Consider the following 22,476-nt stretch of genomic DNA (forward strand, 5'->3'; position numbering starts at 1 on the left):
TGTCTGTGACAGATAGATGGGAATTCCTAAGGCACGTTTTTTAACAAAGAAAAAAAACGTAGGAATGTGAGTGCATTCTTGACCTCGGGCTGCCATAAACGGGGGAGGGAGGCAGAGCAGTTAGAGGTGGGGAGGAAAATATGAAAGTGAGAAACTTTCATATATATTTATGGAGAGATATGACAACGAAACATTTTTAACATGAAGTTGACCGAGAATAAATGTGTGCAGGAGCACGTGGAGGAGCTATGGACGAACTGGTAATGAATTTGTGGAAGTGACGAAAAAAGCGGAAGAACAGAAGGTCAGGAGGGGGGCGACCACAGACTTGACTAATCTAGAGCAATAGTGAGGGGCTCCTTTAACATGTCCACCTCCAGAGCTCCCACTGCAACAGTGTCTGTGCTTGTTAACCTCAGAAACGGGTGGGGGAAATCCACTCACTCTGTCGATGCCTTTCAGTCTGAAGGCCTGACTGTCAGAGCTTGACTGGTAGTTCAGGCTTTAATGCAAGGACAAGTGGTACTTTGAAAAAGTTGTGTGTGTTTGTATTTCTATAAGGTATATAAGGTATACGTTGTTGAGAATAACTGTAATAATGTCGGTTTGTGGGCAGGAGTGAGTCTGTGCTAAAGCGGTTCAGTAAAGTGTACTAATGCCAGTGGCTTTTGGTCAGTACCTGTATGCTGACTGTGTTAATGCTAAAGAGCATTTTGTCTGGACTTGGATTTGTATGTAATATGACTGTAGTCCCTAATGGATTTGGATTTGTATGTAGCATGACTGTTGTCTCTAACGGACTTGGACTTATTTGCAGCATGACTTTAGTCCCTAACGGACTTGGATTTGTACGTAGCATGACTTTAGTCCCTAACGGACTTGGACTTATTCGTAGCATGACTTTAGTCCCTAACGGACTTGGACTTATTTGCAGCATGACTTTAGTCCCTAACGGACTTGGATTTGTACGTAGCATGACTTTAGTCCCTAACGGACTTGGATTTGTATGTAGCATGACTAAAGTCCCTAACGGACTTGGATTTGTTTGTAGCATGACTGTAGTCCCTAACGGACTAAGCTAGCAGAGAAGCACAGGCAGATGATAAGCGTGCAGGACACTGAAGGCTTGTCGACCACAGGCCGACATCACATCTCCAAATCAAAGTCAACAACAAATTGGACAACATCATGGACTGCAATACGATATGTGAAATGTAATGGAGGTGTTCCTACACAACTCTCAGCACACTAGGGGTCTACCAGGCGTCCTCTGGTGCTCCACAAAATCGACTTCAACTTTATCTTACAGCGTGTTACCATCCTGATTCTGGTTGTTCAATAATTATATGATTAATCACCCTGGTAACTTTTAGCATAATGAAAATTTAGAGGCAGACTTGAAGAAACAGGAGCATAAGTTTCACCAAGTGCATACAATAATCTTGAACCCTGTGACCTTACATTGTGTTCAACTGATATTCTAATTTAAACTGTATTTTAAATGTCAGGACTGATGCTATCTGAGGGCTGTCACATGGGCCCAGAAATTACACTCAAATTTTGACATTTTGACATTTGACTGTGCTTTGCTTCCAAATTTTGTCTATGTTAAAAACTAAACGCAACCAGCCGGTAAAATTTGCATGTGCATTTTTACATTCAAATGTGCCATTTTCTGATTTTTCTTTGTCATCCCTGGTCTGATCATATCGAATGTCTGGGAATGTCTGCTTTAACATCCTGATCACAACAAGATGGTCTGTCCAGACCCTGTACTCAAGAGACCCTTTTCAGTGGTACAATAAGAGACAAGACGCATAGTTCCATCTCTTTCCTTGTCATTCAGCATGTACGTATGTATCTGTATCTGTCAGTCATACCTTGGCTTCTCCCTTCTCGAACATCATCTTCAGACTGTTTAAAGGTACACTGGGCTTCTCCAGAGGTGAGCAGAGGTTGGACGCTGAGGAAGACCCTGACTCCGCCTCTTTTGCCCCAAACTCCTCCTCTTCCTCAGGCTTCAGCTTTCTCTCCATCCCTCCCTCTGTCTCCTGCTTGTTCTGACCGGCTTTCTCCCTGCGAGCGCTCAGGCTGTCCTGTCGGGTCAGAGAGGTGGCGTGAGCCGGGGGCTTGGGTTCAGCTGGAGGTTCAGGTTTGGAAACAGAGAGCTGGGATGGCAGGCGGGTCCGTGCCGGGGCACTGGGCTGGGTGGTAGGTTTGTCCTGTTTTTTCTGCTCCCAGCGTTTCTTCAGGTCGCTGAGGTTGCCAGAGCGCAGCAGGTTTTCAACCGTCTACCAGAAGAAAGACCAGAGAAAGGGAATGTCATACTCTACACATCTCATGGGACAGTGAAGAGAGATAACAGAGAGCAAAAATGCTTGTGTGTGTGCGTGCGTGTGTGTGTACATACTAATCAATCACAACTAGAAAGTTGTTTCAAGTCAAATAACTACAAAATCTGACTGGAAAAAGACCACTAACCCAGCTGCTGAAAACAGTCAACTCAACGCAAAAGGCTGACAGTCCAGAGGTTTTCAAGATAATTCAACATTGAGTAATCACCAAGTCAACCCAGCTGGTGGGTGCAAATGCCGTGGAGTTAGGAGAGCAAGACATGACATGTGAACACATTTCTAAAAAGCAAGCTATAAGAGTTATTCCAGAGATCTGGTGTAACTGTTCCTTTTCTGACACAACATACAAACTGAAAACTTAATGTAAAACTAACACCAGTGTTTGCAACCTACACACATCCTCTCCTGGAATTTTCAATTAATTTCTAAAGAAAACAACGCACTGGAAAGACTGCTCTGTCCTTCTCAACAAAGTGCATTTTCTTTTAAAACTGTGAATCAGTCAGCTCTGTACACTGTCATCTCAAATGTACACATCAAACGCTATCAGTAAACATCAGCAAATAAAGTGTCAAGCAGGACAAAACAAAAGAAATTCTCTCTATAAACATATCAGCAACAACTGTTTAATGACCTCAGTCAGTTTTAAAACAGTGTACAGTAGATTATTCCACAACACTAAAGCACATCCGTTTTCCTGCATGTCCGGAGCCTGTTCCCCACCCGTTTTTTTCTCTTGGTCCCTCTGCACCCACCCTTCCCACAACAAGAGACCCAGAGAAGGAGAGAGACAGAGAGAGAGAGAGAAAGAGAGAGGCACACTGATACAATGACTCTCTGTGAAACTTGTTGAGCGAAAACAGTTAATGAAAGATGGAAAGAGTAAAGTCTTGAAGAAGACTGTAAAGACCTGAGTGGATGGGAGAGGTTGCTCTGTCTTGGTTTCCCTGTGCTTGCGTTGCTCTCTGAGTGGAAATGAGTGATAAAGTTCTACCAGATGTTGAGCAGTCACAAAAACTCTACGTGTAAGAACAGGCCCACCCCCCGTCAAGAGCTGAGAGGGAGGGAGGTTAAAAAGGAGTGGAATACTGAGAGAGAGACAGAGAGAGAGAGAGAGAGAGAGAGAGAGAGAGAGAGAGACAGAGAGAGAGAGAGAGAGAGAGAGAGAGAGACTGTGCTCTGTGGAACGACGGAACCTGCAGGCAGGAAATGATACATTTGGGGAAAAGTTTAACTCTTTGCTCTCTGTGTATGGAGCATGTTCTCATTGAAGTGAACTGTACTCGGACAGATCAATAATTATATTTTGATGAAACCAGGTTTAATTTTCTTGGCCTCAGAGACTTCACAATGTTACAATGGATGCATATTAAACTGCAACATTCTCTAATGACACGACAAATGGCAACCTCTCACAAGGTTTCATCTAAGTTAAAAAGAAATAGCAAACCATGACTTGTTGACTTACTCCTCTCCGTTTACTCAACAATCAATCCAAAGAGCACTCCCTGAGTCAAGTCCTATATGCAGACAGTCAGAGTATGTCATTGACTGAATAAATCCCTTTCTATCAGAAAACAACCAGAGCCCTAGAAACTCATTTACTGTAATTTTATCTTATCATATTTTAAGGACATTCCACGTCTCATTCTTTAAACTTTTCAACGTTCAGCCTGTTCTCAGCTTCCATACTTCACCTTGCCACAGGTCACTCACATCTTGCACACCTCTCTCTCACCCCAACATCCATCTTCACTCCTCCATCACTCTGCCCAGTGTAACTGCTGTCCAAAAACAGACAGTCTACACTGGTAATACTTCACTATGCATTACCAGTCTAGATTGTATTAGTAATGCTAAGCCAAGTGTAAATAGCAGATTTACTTTGTGCACTGGAGCTCAATGCCATCATTCAAATGCAGGGCAAGGACTTCCTAAATGACATGCTTAATTCCACATAAGGCTTTTCACAATGTATTGGTATAACTGACCTCTATAATGACGAACAGCCTTGTCAAGAGTGCCCCTTTCACTGCTTGTATATATAAATGATTTAAAAAAATAAATAAATGAAACTGTTTTGTTACCTTGCAATCCTGCATGACAGTGGTTGATAAGAGATCCTCTATATAATTCGGGATGTCAACACAATCTCAGCTAAGAATATGAAAAGAGTACTGAAAAACTGAAACTAAAAAAGCAAAACAAACAAAAAACCAAAACAAAACTGAAATTACTAAAGAAACCGAGGACGCTTAATAAAACTGTAGACAGTTGACACTCACAAGGACAATTGGTGAAGCCACACAATAGCAATGGGAATCCTCCATGGGTAAAGCCACACTGTGTCGTTGAGTAAAACTACTAACCTATTGCATTAACCTATTGCTATGGTAGTGGGAGTCCTTTAACACAGTTTAAAACTGGGTAACATTAGCTCATAAAAAGTCTTGTGACACGCTACACAAGCACAAAAGGGAGTCAGGGACAGAACCAAAGCCATGACTGAAGCAGTTCCACACCCCCCAGAGGAATTAGTCACAGATTAGACATCTAAATGAGGATTAGTCACTCACTGAAAACTAGCTGCAATAACCGGATTTATATGCTGGTGTAGAGTATGTCTGTGTGTGAGAACTACTTCATTAGCAAAAAATAGTTTTTGAGAGCAGGAAAATGTTTTTAAATATCATCAATATCAGATCCATGCTATCTAAAAAAAAACAAAAAACAACCATAGAAGATGAGCGCAAAAAAATAACTATTGAAAGTACTGGTACAGAACAAAATTTACCTCTACAATCTGCAGTTTACACATTTTACAATGGTTTTTTATTCCATTTTTAAACCATTTTTATTCCAGAACAGCACTATAACATAGATTCAAAAGGTTAAGGTCTTGGTAATCACTGGAACAAGTTAAATCTGGAGGAGCCTGAGACAGACACACTTCCCTGAATAAATGCAAGACTTACTAATAACAGGCAAGTCGAATCAAGTATGCTGGTGCAGCGATAGAATGAATACCTCTTGTCAAATGCCTCCTTAAGAACGGAGTTGTGAAGCAATGCTCTATGCTAAGAGTGTACTGTATATCCTTAAGTACTGCCAATAAACAGTGCCTCTGACACACAGATTTCCTCAGGCCTAGATGTAGGATATACTTCAGTCCTTGATTTGACATGTATCATGATGTTATGCGTAAAAATAGCTAATTTGTATGAATGGAGTGGTGACGGATGTTATATCTATCTATATTTGATTTATTGCATCATCATTTGGGCAGCAGCTCCTAAACTTGCTTAACTAACTTGAACTTGAAACTGGGTTGAGATCCAGGAGTGTTATACCTGCGTGTAACGATGAGCCGCAATCTGGGTGCCAAGTCTGGACAGGTATTTGACAATAAATGTAAGTATAAAACCATATAAATGGTTGGCCTTGTAATTGGATGTGGATCAGTCAACTGCCTGCTCTCGCTAAAACATCTCTTACACACTACTTCAGCAGAGGCACTAACGTCAGTCTCTTCTCAGTGCTGTAGAAAATACACCAATTTAAACTCTCAGTAACTTTAAATATCCTACAGGCCGAGCAGGATCTGGGGTGGAAGACACAGGCAGGTGGGCAGGTGGAGGGTCGCACTTGCCGATTAATCGTGGATCTCAGTAACGTTCAACCTGCTCAAAACACGACTTCAGACTAATTACCAGCTTGATCACCTTGGTTTTGAACAATCCAAGCTGAAATGGATGATCAGGAGAGAACATTTCGTGACAAAAATCACCCAACCAGCTGTAAGGGTGGGTTACACATCTAAGTGGTATCAATCTAAAACCATTCCTGAAAACTGCTTCCCAATAGGTAGGCCACCATGTCTTAGATTCCATTATGGTCTGTGAGACCTATGAGCCCAAAACTCAGTTCCTTCATTTTGAAGGAAACAACTGAAGCAGGAACACATATCTAGCCTGTGAGTACCAAGAATGATTTTTTGTGATTACTATTTTAGAAGTTAACTTTTCCGTGTCCAAATCAGTTGTTGGTGAAAACAGTTTGAACACAATCTTAACCATAGGAAATAAGGACTGTGTATTGTTACAGAGTATTCTCACTGGAAGAATTTGATTAAACAAATTGAATTTTTTAGCTGGAGAGAAAACAATGGCAAGGAGTTCAGCAGCATCAGCTGTTCTGCTCTTGTGTGAACCTAGATATTGTATCACGCACTGTTCTGTCAAGTGACTGGTTCATAATACTCACTATTTTTTTCTTGTCTGCACCAGTCTCTTCTGCAGCCTTCTGGTACCTGAAGACAGACAGGGAGACAGACAGAGAGAAGGAGGGGCAAGGGGTGGGAGAGGTTGAGGCCAGAAAAAGGATGAAAAGAAACAACGAAATGACAAAATGAAAAAATGAAACAATGTTGCCCCCTGTTGCCCAAAAATGGTATTTAAAATTTCAGCTGACATTTTTGTCCGTCTCCAACGTACGGCCCTACATATCCTACATATATGTTTACCTAGCAACCTAAAAGAGACGCTGATAAACATCTCAGTGCAGAGGAAATATAGGACAGGTTTGGTCACTTTGTGTTCATAAGCTAAGGTCGAAAAACATAACACCTGCGTGAAGCGACAGGGCCAGGACAAGCAGACAGTTATGCAAGCGATACCAAAGGGATCAGCATACAGTTCATTCCCAGAAGACCAAAAAACACACATGCAACAGGCTAGACCGAATGGTAAGAGGTCAGTGGGACAATCTGCTTAAAAAGTCACTGACACTCAAACCGTATCTTCTATCTCTAGCCGTAAATCATTCACGAAAAAAGCAAGGCAGCAGAAGTGACTCTGGGCCATTTCATGAAGACAAATATGTAATAATATTGACCTGTATACGATACTGACAATGAATAAATGCCTCTCCACTATTACAACTGCACACTGGAACCACTGGGGCAGCTGGCATATAACTGAAAAATCAGTTCTTAAACACACATGGAAAAACACAATTTGATGTGAAATGAGAAATGCAGAAAATTACAGCGAGAAAGAAAGAGAGAAGAAAAGTAGAGAGAAAAGACGGCTGTGAAATATGAGCAAACATTCCTCTCACATTCTTTGGGGTCATTTTTTTCCTTTAAAAATGTAGGTAAACATTAACAGCTCATATGACATAAGCATTTGTCCCACTAGAGATCTTGCTGGCGAGACTAAAGGAAAATTGTGTCTGGAAAAGAGGGTTCAAGCAGCTTACATCTCAAATGACTCTTTTCTCTCTCCACCTCTGACTCACAAAGACAGTCCTCCCATACACACACACACACACACACACACACACACAGACACACACACACACACACACACACACACAGACACACACACACACACACACACACACACACACACACACAGACACACACAAAAGTGCACAGACAGAAAGACAGACAGACAGGAAGACAGTTATACACATGCACACAAAGGTATTATTACATTCAGCATCTTAATAACTGAGTCCAATAGCTGATGATACTACAAGAGATTCATAAAAGTGGAGAACTGTTTATGTCAGTCCCTAAGATAATGAGGTCAGAGAATTCAAGGATATCGGCTCAGAATTCAGAGTTTTTGGCTCCTTTTCCATTTTGTCATCATTCCTTGGGGGAATGACTGATGAGTATAAAGACTACCAAACCTGATGGCAACTAGTAACAATTTATCACTGCTTCGCTAACTGACGCTAAATTAAAAATGTTGTTTCTTTTTCTTTTCTTTTTTCCACAGCAACTTTTAGTATTCACAAAATGGATGTCACTGCAGAGAAGAAAGCAGTGCTCTTTGCAAACAATGCACTTGTAATGTCACAAGGGACAAGACCCTAGAGTCCTAGAGTCTGAGTTTGTGGTACCCCAAGATTCAGAGTCCACATGACGATTCAAGGCCATATTTAGGGTCTATAAGCTAAACACTATACACTGGCTAATCAGCTGAGGAGATAGTGGTCTCAGTACATTTTCAAAGCAGAAGTGGAATGTACTGTCCAAGAATTTTTTGTTCTGTCCTCCTTTGTGACTTGAAGCTGGGCTGCACATCACTGAGTCTGTGGGCAGACACTGCAGCTCTTCTCTGCACACAGTGGAAGTCAGTACAGAAGGAAGCAGATGGCAGAATGCGCTCATCACAATGGCTTATTTGAGGAGAAACACTTTAGTCATGTTTAAGTGACACTGTCATGGCTGGAGGTACATTCTGCCTTGGGGAGCGTGGTGAGCAGGGAGAAGCTGGGCATTGCTTGGCTTGCTTTCTTTGGAGTCTCTAATAGAGAAAAAACTTGCTGGTTTGGTAAAAGACTGCCAGTGGGAAAGAAAATGCCTTCCACATGACAGAAAGCGGGCTTGAACTTTTTATGTAAAATCAGTAGCACGTGGAATAGTCAATTTATGGCATTCTTGGATGCTAACTGCAAATTCTTCTGATTTCCAAAAAAGTATAACCAATCCTGAACTGCCAGTATTTTGGAAGTCTCTGTGTTTTTGAGACTTGTGTGCTCTTGAACTTGACACTAGTTTCATTTTTATGTACTGGGAAAAGGTTTTTAAACTGGCCAAATGTACCTACTGAAGACAAGCAATAGAAGTCCATAGCTTCATCCTAAATCAAAAAGTTGTGTACGGTGATGCTGAGTTTGTCCTTTGGGTTAGTACTAGTTTTAGCAATCCATTTAAAGTGTGTTGAGCTATTAAGCAGAGTATTTCTTGGTTTGGGAATGTTTAATATTCTGATGAGAGAGTCTCTGATGCACAAAGCATTTCCTCATATATCGCTCAGTTAATTCACCTGATTTGTTTGTCAGATTATGCTAAATTAGTCCTGAATCAGTTGCTTCTGAATTAGTTCTAAACTAATCCTAAATTATTGCTGACATTAAAAGATGATTATTCTTTTAACAAACACTGCTGGGAACTTCATCACCATACACATGCTGGGGATTAAATAAAACATTTCATTGGGTACTGAATGAGCGGGTGTAAAATGAAGCCCTCCTGAGAGACTGTGCTGGAAAATCTGTGGTAAATTTTAAGGGCTGAGTGCTCTGCGTAGAGAAACTGAGATTAGATTATGGGGAGATTGTAGGGCCACTTTGAATAAGAGAATTGGCTAATTCCTTAGACATGATAGAAGCTACACACTCATCACAAACAGTTTGGTGGAAACTGCTTTGTGGCATCTGATCTGTGCTGAACTTCTCGATGGTTTGGTCTGTATCTGAAAAGATAAAAGCTGTCTGGCTGATACTCAGAGTGATGCAATGCTATGTGGTTACACTGGAAAATCTACAAATCACTACACACATGGACCCGAGACTGACAAAACAAACAAACAAACAAACAAACAAACAAACAAACAAACAAACAGAAAAGGCAGAACAGGCACCATTTTTGCTATGCCCCGTTCAGATTTCTATTATTACATAATAAATATTCAATCCATATTACTTCTGAAACCTACAGGCAGTTTTGTTATTTTGATTGTTTCAACACTCTCACAACGGCTGTTGCTTTCTTACACTAATATCTGTCAAACAAGGAACTGATGAGAACCATTCTTGGTCAAGGACCGTGGCATATGTAAATCAACAAAGTGGTAGGTGTGTGTTGTCGCATGACTGATAGTCAGAAATGTTTTCCTGGGCTGGCACACGCCCGTTTAAGGCGCTGTCTCAGAGAGCAGAGGTGAAATCTGTGTATAGGATTCACGCTTTGAATCCACATTTGCTACAATTGCAGACTGAATCCCAGAGTTCAAGGGGACATCACTGGTCAAGGGGACATCCCTTGATGGATGTGTCACCCAGAGCCAATCATGCTCTCAGCAGTTGTGACAGACAGACAGCCAAGTGGGTGAAATGCTTTCTGACTCACGGATGAGTCACAGATAAAGGTTAGATATGCTTTCTATTTATCAACAAAACACACTGCCACCTTTGAAAGGAAATGGAGCATAAATGGGGTTGTTACCATGGTAGACAAAGAAGAGTCTGCTGGGGCTTTTTGTATGTTTTTTTTTAGTGGTGAAGAACCATAAACAAGGTGCAACCTACACAAGTTTGACAGGTGTGCTGGTGGGTTCTTTTTCATCTATGTTAAAATGTTGAATTTGGATATTTGCGTCACAGTGACTTTGGGACCAGCCTTAGAAGGGTTGAATGAAAAGACTATAAAGTTGGACAGGTCAGGTATCCCTGACTAAGAGGATCCAGATCCCCAGGTTTAGTTGACATCAAACCCTGGAAAACGTTTGGGATCTGGCTGATATGAGAGGGACAACGACGTCTGGTTACCTGGTTCTTCTCAACAATATAATGTCCTTTTTTTTTTCTTTTCAATATTGACTCTACATTTTCTCCTCCTCCCCCTCACATCTACCAGTTTATTCTACATCATTAATAAAGGTAACAGGACAACACCAAATATTTTAATAGGAGATTTAATTTCATACACATTACACTGTTACTGTATGCGCGTGTGTGTGTCATACACAAGTTCCTCATTACTCTATTTCCTCATCAAAAGCCTTATCAATGCCAATAAAGAAGCAATGTTTATCTTGTGCCCTACCAAAACACGCACTGAAGAAAACCTAATTATATAAGTAACAGTAATTAATTGCTCTAAACATTTTCTGTTCATGTGTATTATAAAAACACAGTAAGGAACAGGTCTAAATATATGCTGTTTCCTAAGAAGCCTCCCATGATCCACCTAAAATAAAATAAGGTTTAAAACAAAGCCCTAGGATAAAGACTTAAGCACATTTAATCTAAAATGGTGTAATCAGCAAAACCGACATATAGTGATCACTGAAAGAGATGACTTACTTTGAGAAGCGCTCAGCTATGGCGTTGCTCTTGCCACGGGAACTGACCAATGAGAGCTCTTTTGCTGTGATGCGTAATGAACTTGACGCCCACTGCCCACGGCTGAATCTCCCTGCCTCCATGATAGATGCTGATGATTTTCACAACACGCTGACAGGGATAAAGGTACATTATAAATAAAGTGTGAGACCACTGCTGAGAACTTTTTGCTCCCAGAATCTGAACAGCTTTTTAGATATTACATTCAAGAAATTACATACAAAGGCAAAGGAACAGAGTAACTACACGTTTGGTAGAAAACTGAGTAACAGTCTAACTAGGCCTTTCTAATATCTGTTCTATCTTTTGACAAACTGTCATGGCTCAACTATGCTCTGTTCAAAATGATCACTTATCTACCTGGAGCATATTTGGCTGGACAACCACAACAACAAAATATATTTTTAAACCACCTTTCTCAATTTTACCTCATGTGTAGTTACTGCTCTCTGCCTCTGTAGGTCAATTCTATTTTCTACTATTTCCTAAAAACTCCAAAACATTAAACACATTTTGACATATTGCAGTGGTTTCTGTAGATTAAGCCATTAAATGTTCATTTTGCAAAGATTTCCATCATTAACAGCAGTCAGGAATGTGGCTGACATCAGCAATGAAAACACATTAAGCAAAAACAAAACCTATTTACACCTCTTACGAAGCCAAACAAAACATCAAAGTTTCTTCATATAAAATGGAACCGCTACATTCTTTAGAGTTTTGTCATTGCTGACTCCCAGAAGACTGCAGAATGTTTAAATACGCATATGTAAAACCGGAGCATTACAGCTGATTACATAAGTCATAAGTCAGCTCTGTTACCTAAGTCAGAATGAGTAAATGTGTTGTGGATGTGATACATGATTTTTTCATTTGATTTTCATTAATTATGCCATTTTATGTCCAGTCTCTTTCATTGATAATGCCATTATATATCCATTCTGTTTTTATCTATATGACCTGCCTATGCTGCCTTGCTGAAGGATCTACATTTACAGTTACACTTATTCATTTAGCAGACACTTTCATCCAAAGTGACTTCCTACTTGCAGTTTTGATGGTCATGCCAAAAAAAAAAAAAATTCTTGTCATTTTCATTTTTAATGAGCAATCCATTAAGAGTTTCTTCTCTGTGTAAATATTCACTCAAGGTCCCCTGCAGAATACCAACAGAGACACATCAGAAATGTTATACACAGATTCACAGAGGGGGGCCCAAATAATCCACTCTGAATCAGCCAATGGTGTGTCACACAGAGAGAGACAGACTGTGCTAATGTACAGCAGTGTTACTGCTGCAACTGGGGAAAGGGACACCACCATGGTCTAAGACTGAAACACTGAGGCTTTGTTGGTTTGTTTATGCGCACACGCAAATGTGTGTGTGTGTGTGTGTGTGTGTGTGTGTGTGAGGATCACTGCTTTGAATGACAATCATTCACATCTTGTCAGCCTCAAAAGAATAAATCTTCATCAAAATGTTGTATCCATTTTTTCTATCATATGTAGACCTATCTGCTTATTCTTCCTTCTCATTATTTTCAATGTTACACAACTATAATAACAGTACAATAGTCATATGTCTTGACAGTCTTTCCATCAGAGACTTTATCAGTGTTCTAGATTTGGAAAACAGAAATTAGGCTAAATGGTGACATTTCACGTTGTCTCCTTTAAACATGCAGGTTATTTATAAACCCTTGTTTAAGCAGATTTTGAACTTGGTCTCCTCCAGAAATCTCTCCTAAAACCTTTGAACATCAACTCCTATTTCGTTAAGGTGAGTGAAAAATAGAAGCTGTGGTTGGAATGTGGGTGACACTGTGGTGAATTTCCGCTGAAGGCATCAATGAGCAGGACAAGACTAGACTTGTGTTGATCTCACTGTTGTCATACAGTGCTTAACAGCATATCTGGCCAAACACAGGACAGATATAAGGATCTGGGGGAAAAGAAAAGAAAAGTAAAGAAAAGTAAAGAAAAGAAAAGAAAGCATGCCAGCAGCTCCTCCTGAAGATCTCATGTCCTGTTCACATCTTAAACTGCACACTCTCACGTACACGCACGGTGACATGTACAAAGTGTACAAATACAAACAGAGTCCATGGAGATAGATACACACATTCACACACAGGGACCCAGGGCTTAAACAAGAAAGGAAAAGCAACAGAAAGTTCACCTAGAAGAGGCTTAGGCGTCATTAAAACAGTTATTTGTCAGAGAGGGAGGTGACTCTGACTAAAGCAACAAAACCACAGGGGAGAGGCTCACCTCAAATCTGACACACCTGCCCAGATTGTTGGCAGGTTCACGTGTATCCGTCATTTTGAAAAAGTGGATTAATGTTTGCTAACATTGTTTGACATACGTCATCCAGCTCTACACATGTGCATCTGTTTACAGGTGTTATTTGACTTAAATCATCAAAGCCACACCTACATGTGTAAAGGCGAGCAGTGTATTACAGGTGCATGGAGATGTTCAGCTCAAAATGTACTGTGAATTGACTTTACACATTAACGCAAAGACATACAGAGGCAAAGCATGCCTCAAATGCACAAACAGAGGCACAGATTAGGGGATAGCACAGTGGCTACATATTTAAACATGTAGGTCTATTCATGCAGACCTTTCATCAGCATAAGCGGAAAGCTATGGTAACACGTCTAAAGCCACACATGTATTATCATGGAAACAGATGGTTACACTCTCATGATGAAATGTAGGTTTCTTCACAGTGTTAGGCTGTCAGGTCACAATGAATAAATCTTAACGGGCTGGTTAACTTGAACACTGCATTAAGCACAAGCATGTGGAAAACACGCCTCAAGTCTAATGTGAACTTCTCTGGTGAGCACACAGTGGTAAATGTGTGAGGTTCAAGACTTTACACGACAAGGTAATTAAATTGTGATATCAAAAGGTAGACATTTGTTAGCGACAGCTAATTGTTTCGTAACCATTACGCTGGGTGCTGATCAAATAAATGTGATGTTGATGGGCTTTTTTTGTATAGAAATAAAGACTTACTTAGAAAGAAGCCAATGAAACATGCTGGTTGGCTAGCTTCATATCTTTGTTGTAGTCTGATACCAGCGCATCAACATTAGGCAAAGATTAGTTAGGGAGGGATATTACATGTACACTGTCACAATACCTGACAATTAGTTACTGTGTGAAGTTTGCACGGATGGGAAAGGGGGACTGGCATAGAAAAGTTGCATTTAGTTTAGGTTTGTTTCTGTAGGCAACAAAAAGACCAACAAGAGCAAGTGAACTTTGTCTTACTTTAAGTATTATATGGTGATATTATTATTGCTGTTGTTGTTGTTGTTGTTGTTACTGAGTCTTAACACTTTGGAAGCTTATGTGCTTATGTGCCCCTACAGATATGGACTTTGAGGGCAACAGTACTTTCAAACAAATATTTCAAACTTATATCACCAGAAGATTTTCTTTTTTAAAGAATAAGTTTGAAGACAAAAGTGAAAGCTGACTGATTGTTATGTCACTGATCTCTGAACATGCCCTTTGCTCTGTGGCTGCCTAGAGACAGAGTGAGTAACCAAAGCAACATGACACCAAAATAGATGATAAGAGAGCATTGCCCAATACACCTCAGAAGTGCTGAGAGGCTATAATATCGAATGGGTTTCGGTCAAACCGAGCAAGTTCTGCAACTTCCGGTTCAAAGTCCTATATATCCTCCTTAACCTGAGGCAAACTTAGCATTGTGTGTTTTGCTGGGGGGAATGGAGGGACCTCCCCTTCCTCGCGCTCATGTGACAATAGAGATGACACTGCGGCTTCATGATGATCCTGGTTGCATTGGCCTTAATCCACGCATGGCCTTTCAGAGGGTCACCAAGCACAAATAGTCTATTTCAGTACGAAAACCACAGCTAGCTAGCCTAATGAAAGAAAAATGAAAAGATTCAGAGCATCGTAATTTACAGGACCCTCACAAAAAAATCCTAGAAATATTACAACTGAGAAAGAGACTCCAGGAGCTACTGTTGTTAGGATGGAGGGCAACTAAGGGGGATTTAATTCTTGCATGTTTGGTTTTGTTGTGTATGATCACACCCCCTGTGTGTTTATATGAGGTAAGGACCAGGCACGAGAGTGAAAATATCGCACTAGGCTACTTGATGAATTCCTGCAAATGCAGTGGTCAAGTTCAAGTTCCAAAATTGTTTTAATTATTCATAAGTTCATAATTATTCTATTAATGTTGCTTTAACAGCTACAAGAAATAGCCTAACAGGCTTCATAGTCTACTGTATATAAGCCCTCTGTAGTTCATGACTTATTTTCATAAATAAAAACATTTCAAAAACACCGCCCCCCCCCCCCTCTGATTTTTTCACAAATTGCACCCTGTTTTGAATACTCCGAAAGCAACACTGGTGGGCCCAGTAAACTACAGAAAACAAACCAGGTAAAATGTAACTTGCACAAAAAACAGAAACAGAATGTTAATTGTACTTTTGCCTTATATGCAATAAGGAGTACAAGTAGTGGTAAATGGTAGCAATAAAGTAATAGTGATTCACTATGTTATGATATCAAGCTAAAACACACAGTGGCCCAGCCATTTCGAACACTGCTCAAAGGCCTGTTTCTTCCGACATGAACTAGAAGTCAAACTGGCTCTGCATCTGAGTGTCACGTTCAAAAAAGTCACCAAACTCACTATTCAACTCTTCTGACAAACAAAAGCCTTCTAGTTTGACATCCAACTAAAACAGCACAAGACAATGCAACACCAAACTTTGAGCCCATTTTCACTAGCCAATATTTCTAAATACTGAATAAGTGAGAGTCAATTCATTTTATAGTTTTAACACAGAAAGTCACAAAAGAAACACAAACTGTTAGATCCCACTTTAACACCAGCAATCAAAAGCTGATTTTCTCTGTTATATAAGACAAAAGAACTGCTGAGGTGTTAACAATTGGTTTTGACTACATTATAGTTCAGTTTAAAACACAAACCTTTTCCTTTTGTGGAAGGCTCTCCTGGGGGTAAGTTGTTTTGTTATTATGGTTACCTAAGTTTTCTGGTCACAAAATCCATCAAGTTTCGGTTTGGCCACTTATCTCACTTCACGTCCGGTGTGACATTCTCTTCCAGAGAAACCTTGCGATACCTGACACTCCTTGTGGCTGGCCGTTCTGTGGGAGTGTTTAAGGGTGGGGCTAAAGGAAAGGTGTCATGGTACAGGACATCTCAAGCCATGTGACTCCTTGCATCAATGGCCCTAGGCATTGCATTTCACCTGCCAGGTGCTGACTGTGTGTGTGTGTGTGTGTGTGTGTCCACATACATTATTCCTGGAGGTCTAACAACGCTCTGTGCTCTCCTGCTGTTCCATGCAAATGGTCTGGTCAAATATACTTAAAGGGATAAAGATACCTGGAAACCAACAGCTTTCATAGCCTAACTGCTTTTGTGCAGGAGGATAAAATGAAAAAAGAAAGGAATTTGAAGGAGAATTAGAAAAGTGAAAAGGTGAGGTCAGGTGATGCATATGCAGCGGTATGAAGTGAAGGACTGAGGAAAAAAAAGAATGGCTGATGGATGAGTATTTATCGTGGTTATCTTTGGGAAAAACGTTATAGGACTGAAACGTTATAAAGCACTCTATATCTGATGTCACTTTATCTTTTTCAAACACCACAATACAAATGTTCACAGCTTCATCTCGACAAAAAAGTTAAATAAGAGATTACCACTTAAGCACATAAGATTATCAATTGCCCTTCAACCGACAAAACACAAGTAACGATAACCACTGCGATTAAACAATTCTGCGGTGAGAGGACGGGTTGCGTTCGCCCAGTGGCTATGAATATGGGATTAGAAAACCTGACGTAATAGGTTGAGCCAAGCAGTACGCTCTCAAGCAACGTGAACTCCGAAAAAACTAAACAAAAAGAAAGAGAAAGAGAGAGAGAGAGAGAGAGAGAGGGAGAGAGAGAGAGAGAGAGAGAGACAAATGCTACATTCAACGAATCATTCATTCCTGTCTAGTGCGGTAAAGGTAGCCTACATAAAATAGACAGTCTGTATTGTTTCCTTGTTCCCTGCTGGCATTGCACTGAATACCAAGCAAATGCCCACAGTTCTCCAGGGACATAGCACTCGGACTGTGATGCATCATGACGGGACATCCATGCATGCCACATGACACTTTGCGAATGCTGGTTTCAAATTTGAATCGAAGAGCTGTTTAAAAGAGTGGTGTCGTCGTCAAAATTTAACAAAAACAAAATTGTCTGTACATGTAAGTTGAAAGAGAGGAGAGAAATGTTGGAAAACAGCATAAACAACTGTTATCAAGGGTGGACGACTGAAAGGTGTTGGAATTGGTTCAGTGGCTAAACACGAAGTCGTGGTAAATAGCCTACAGTTAGCCTTACCTATCAAAGTATGTGATATCGGCTGAATTTTAAACTATTCAGAGATTTTCAAAAAATGTCAAACAGACACAAATACAAAGTCGCGAAGTACAGACCGTTTTAAAATAAAACCACCGCTGGTCTGTGGTCCTTGAAGATGGAAATAATGCAGCACTCACTTACTTTTGACAGGTGCTGATTTTCGTCTTCCCGGATTGATGCAGCCGAGCACTCAGTCCTTAGAAAACAGCCGTTGACTCCAGTTGTTCTCCTTCCCGTTGAATATGAGCAGATGGGTTTGCTCTTTAATTATGCTTACAGTGTGACAGAGCTGACTTTTTTTTTTTTTTTTTTACAAGTATATCTCTTCACCCTTTGTCCTTGGTTTCGTGACGGTTTATTAGAGACACTAAATATTTTCCAGGCCTTGTTCATGTGTCTTTAGGCTGCAATATATTTCAGTGGACTGTCATGAGGAGACAAAGCTTGACATCCAACCTCCCACTTCCCCAGAGTGGCAGTAGAATGTTTGAGGAGGAGATTCTTGGTCCATCTAGTGGCTGTTACTGGCGCCTCCCGATTAGGTTGCAGTTTGGGCAGAAAATTTGCAGATGAACCTGACCTGACTTGAAAAAAGGTTTTTAACTGTTCATGTACAACAGACAAGCTACCCAATAAGTTTTAAGTAATTTCAAACAATTGTCTTGGTTATTCAAGAGCAATAATATCAAGAGCAATAACTCGAATCGCTATGTTGCTAGTGTGGCAACACAGTCAACCACACTACATTAATTACTGTACTTTTGCCCTTTCATAACTAGCTATGTAAACGAATTAAAGCGTCTGGAAATGCCTTTTCCCCCCTCTGTTTCCTCCTGTGATCAGTTTTCAGTTCTTTTAGGGTGTCCTAAATTTATGAGTTTTGCCAATGTAGCTTCGGTCAAAGAGTTTGATCTCCTAAGCACATGTATCTTCTTATCTCATCTGGTCTCACCTCATCTCATCTTATATAGGCTATCCCTACTAGCAGTAGGTGATTTATTATTTTTTAACATGAGGGATGGCCCAATGGTCACTGACACTACTTTATAGAGTATATAGGGGGATGGCCGATTATCAAGGGGGATGCATTTTGGTCATTTTGCTAACAAGTGGGGTGGCATCCCCCCTCATCCTACAAATCACCTACTGCCTACTAGTACCAGTATAAGCCCATCTGGCCCAATCCAACAAGAAGCCTAAAGACACCCCCCCAACCCCTCCACCCCCACCTTGGATCAGCTACACTCCATAACTTGGGTGACCACAGGTTTCCAAAATTAGTTCAGTCCTAGACAATGATTAGTGAAGATGTCTGATGTCAGTAAATATCATACTCTATGCTTAAATAGTGGGTAAGGAACATTCTTTCACACAAGATAATTGTTTAAAGAGGAAGAAAGATTGTTTTACACACCCTGAAATTTCACCAATTCTTCACACCCTTTATGAAGACAAATAACTATAAAACAAGCTACTTTTTCATTATATTGGGAAAGAGATATCAGTCTCCTCTATTAAGTAAACAGTGCCAGTATATGTTGTATGAATATCAGAGAACAGACTCTGAAGGAGGAGTTCATATCTATGGCAAAATACAAATATTTATACTATTTATTGATATTACTGGGCATTACAATGCATAAGAAATGTGACATGACATATCACACAAGGTTATATTAACATTGTACATTGTTTTAGGGGGTACTATGAGTGGTATTACATTGAATAAAAAAAGCAATGCACAATATTCAGTTCAAAATAACTATTAGAACAGTACTTTTCAGCACATAGAATTTATTATTACTTGGAAAATCCTTACATTTCCAAGTCATTCCACATTCCATAAGTTTTGTTCAAATAAAGAAAAAATAAAAACGTCTAAAATACATTTTTAAAAATGAAATGAAAAACAATATTTTCACTTGAAAACATACAAAAGAACTGACTTAAAAAAAATCAAAATGATGTCACTGGACATATATGGTCACATATGGTCATACATGAACATTCTCACAGTAGTCTAAATTGTCAAACTATGACACAAAGAAAAATACATGACAAAAAGAAAAAATAAAAATAATAAATTAAAAACGTAAATACTGTCTGTCCAGCCACCTTCCTAAGGATCCCAAAATTCCAAGAATCCTAAAATTCATCAACTTTATTTCAAGTCTCACATATCCTATTAAGTCTACTTTTTGTTACTCTCCTCAGTTGAGAACAGATTTGAGAAAAAGTTTTAAAAAATACTTCTATAATTCCACTTGACCTACCTTATGGATATGTCCATACAAAAATATATTTTATAAAAATAAAACTTTAAGTGAAACGGCAACAACCTCTTAAATCGTGCCGCTAATAAGACACGTAGCATCATGATAAAATTAGAAAATCATAAAACTGAGGAGTCTATTCTTTTAGCCTTGTATTCAAAAACAAAACAAAACAAAAATATCAAAATCACGTACGATCCAGATATCAGTGTTTTAAACGTAAGACTCGGTCACATTCAACACAGTAGTTACTCTGTAGGTTGAATCACACGTACTGTGGATCCTTTTGTGGCACCCCTAAGAGGAGAATGCAGGATTTATTATACATGTATGTTTACTCACAAAGAAAACACATTTGTATTTATAAAAGCAGGCAAAATTTGAAATATTCAAGATAGATACCTGATTTGAGAATGCAGCGAAATGTCACTACAGCAATGATCAAGATAAGAGTCACCACAGCAACAGCCAAACAGCTAAATCTGTTAAGTCACAGAAAAATTACATTCTGTCATTTTTTTTAAGTCTGGAAAAGTGAGTGAGTGTACATTTGAAATGACAAAACAGACTTACATAATAGTAGACTGGGAAATCATGTATCCACTGAAAATTTCGGGGGGTGATGTTGGACCTAGAGTAACAATATAAACAAAAATTCTGAAATAAGAAAAAAAATTAAACAAAAAGCAAAAAAAGTACTGTTAACATACACCAACAAATCCTTAGGATCAACAAAACCAGACAGTTTGGTGCTGAAGGTTGAATAACCTGAATTCAGATAAGCTTCCGTAAGTGTCCTTAAAATGACCGCTTTGCACTCTGTCTTGTCATGGATGAGTTGAGGGTGTCTTTTGTATGTACTTGTTTTCTCCACAATAAGTTAAACACTCATTTAGTAAGCCTTCATAGGAGTATGTCATTTAAACATGGACTTGAAATAATATTAAAGTTTTGCATGATTTTGAAGATCTGACTGCTCCCCTTCCCTGGCCTTTAGGACAGCCTCCCCTTTTTTATGAAATTTTGAATCACTGCTACAGAGCAGAGATTCTGTACGTAAATGAAGCCACCTTTTGACTATTTATCAACTTAACCACATTGTATGCAATGAGTATTTTGAATATAATATAAACAACAGTTAAGGTTAATTCACTGTACCTCTAACACATCGTTCTGGATTGTCCGTGGATTCAATATATCCATCCTCACATCCACATTTGGCATCAGAGTAAGAGGTACAGTGCTCTAATTCTATCCTGCCAAGCTCTGTAAGTAGAGCAAATTTTGAAATGAATGTTTACACTGAGGGCAGACAAACAGGACAGAACGCAGAAAAACTTAAGGTGTAGCTATTTTTACCAAGGTTGCAACAAATGTGAGAATTCAAAGTGGAGGTTAAATATGAAGACTCACCTGTGCAGTTTGAGCAGCGTTGACAGACAAAAGCGTGTAGAGATCCATCAGGTTCGACGATGCCATTCTGTATGGCGAAAGTTCCTGGAATGAAATAGCGAGACGTGATACGGGTTTTGTCGAAATGTAAGAGGCTGGACAATGATTTTCTTTACTCTTTAATTGCGTTATAATCGATTTTTAAAAAAAAGGCCACACAGTGTTAGTAATACTTTGTAATTCAGACTCACCAGGGCCGCAAGTCGTTTCGCAAGGGACACTGTACGCTACTAGAAGCGTACCGATCTGTAGAAAAAAGGAGATATTTCACATGTTAAAATCTGAAACTTCACTCCATATATGAATTCCACGACCCAGGATTCCCCAGTCATCTGCATACCCTAAGTAAAATGGCGACAAAGTCCAGTAGGCATGTTACTTTTCCAGATTAAAAAGAAAATCCGTCCTCACCTCCTAATACCTGTGTAACAACAGGTAGGCTAATTTACTAACTCCACTCACCGCTAAAACAAAGCACAAAACAAAATGCTAAACGTGAGATAAACTGCGTAAAATTTTCCTAAGGCTCGCGTCTCACCATAGCAACCTCAGCATACATTCCGACGTCGAGTCGAAGCAGTTGTGAAAATTTGCCTTTGTCTTTCGCATTCACAGTTGTGTGGATTGCACACATATCTCTGTAAGAACTCAGCTGTGGCAGTGTTATATTTATTGCTGAGACAAAGTGTGACGTTAGAAGGGAGGGACTGCTCTTCACCCGAGGCAATGCTTGTGTGTGTGTGTGTGTGTGTATCTGTCGGTCGATCGGTCGGTCCGTAGGTAGGTAAATGGGTGTGTGCGGGAGAGAGAGAAAGAGAAAGAGAAAGAGAGGGAGAGAGAGATCGCGTCAAAACAGTCTGTGCAAACAAAATGATTTACCAAATTCACTCCACCGTCAATACTTTTAAACCACACTCAGGCAACTAGGCCAGGTTAGTATGACTAAATTAAACAGTCATGCGTGCTGCATAATTTTCTCAGCAGCTACACCTTGGTAAAGTCCACGTACTACTTTTGGTGTGCGTCATTCA

General features: G+C 39.8%; 2 protein-coding genes across 4 annotated transcripts in view; both read right to left on the bottom strand.

The window, feature by feature from the left end:
- The window catches only part of LOC115814173 (LIM domain and actin-binding protein 1-like), a 30,127-nt gene extending 11,983 nt beyond the window's left edge, over nt 1-18,144 (bottom strand). For 2 of the 3 annotated variants that reach the window (XM_030776901.1, XM_030776899.1), the window contains exons 1-4: nt 17,862-18,144; nt 11,235-11,384; nt 6,618-6,663; nt 1,881-2,291 (exon numbers count right to left, since the gene is read on the bottom strand). In XM_030776901.1, coding sequence (XP_030632761.1) covers nt 1,881-2,291; nt 6,618-6,663; nt 11,235-11,356 — 579 coding nt within the window. In that variant the 5' untranslated portion in view covers nt 11,357-11,384; nt 17,862-18,144. Of the gene's footprint in view, nt 1-1,880; nt 2,292-3,264; nt 3,342-6,617; nt 6,664-11,234; nt 11,385-17,861 lie in introns of those variants that run through there. The other variant, XM_030776902.1, reaches the window with a different exon arrangement.
- Nucleotides 18,145-20,562: 2,418 nt separating this feature from the next.
- LOC115815289 (tumor necrosis factor receptor superfamily member 10B-like) lies at nt 20,563-22,069 on the bottom strand. Its single transcript, XM_030778245.1, has 5 exons — nt 21,984-22,069; nt 21,637-21,691; nt 21,407-21,490; nt 21,152-21,259; nt 20,563-20,624 (listed from the first exon to the last, which is right to left on the bottom strand). Exons 1-5 carry the CDS (start codon nt 22,002-22,004, stop codon nt 20,563-20,565), a joined length of 330 nt encoding a protein of 109 aa, XP_030634105.1. The 5' UTR covers nt 22,005-22,069.
- Nucleotides 22,070-22,476: the final 407 nt, after the last annotated feature.

Source organism: Chanos chanos, chromosome 6 (genome assembly GCF_902362185.1).
Source record: "Chanos chanos chromosome 6, fChaCha1.1, whole genome shotgun sequence".
Taxonomy (NCBI): domain Eukaryota; kingdom Metazoa; phylum Chordata; class Actinopteri; order Gonorynchiformes; family Chanidae; genus Chanos; species Chanos chanos.

What these genes read in the sequence shown, in the direction of transcription:
- LOC115815289 (XM_030778245.1), bottom strand. Translation starts at nt 22,004, where the DNA reads ATGTATGCTGAGGTTGCTATG. An exon ending in TGTATGCTGAGGTTGCTATG is followed by an intron (nt 21,692 to 21,983) that starts GTGAGACGCGAG and finishes TTTTTTCTACAG; the next exon opens with ATCGGTACGCTTCTAGTAGC. An exon ending in CGAAACGACTTGCGGCCCTG is followed by an intron (nt 21,491 to 21,636) that starts GTGAGTCTGAAT and finishes ATTTCATTCCAG; the next exon opens with GAACTTTCGCCATACAGAAT.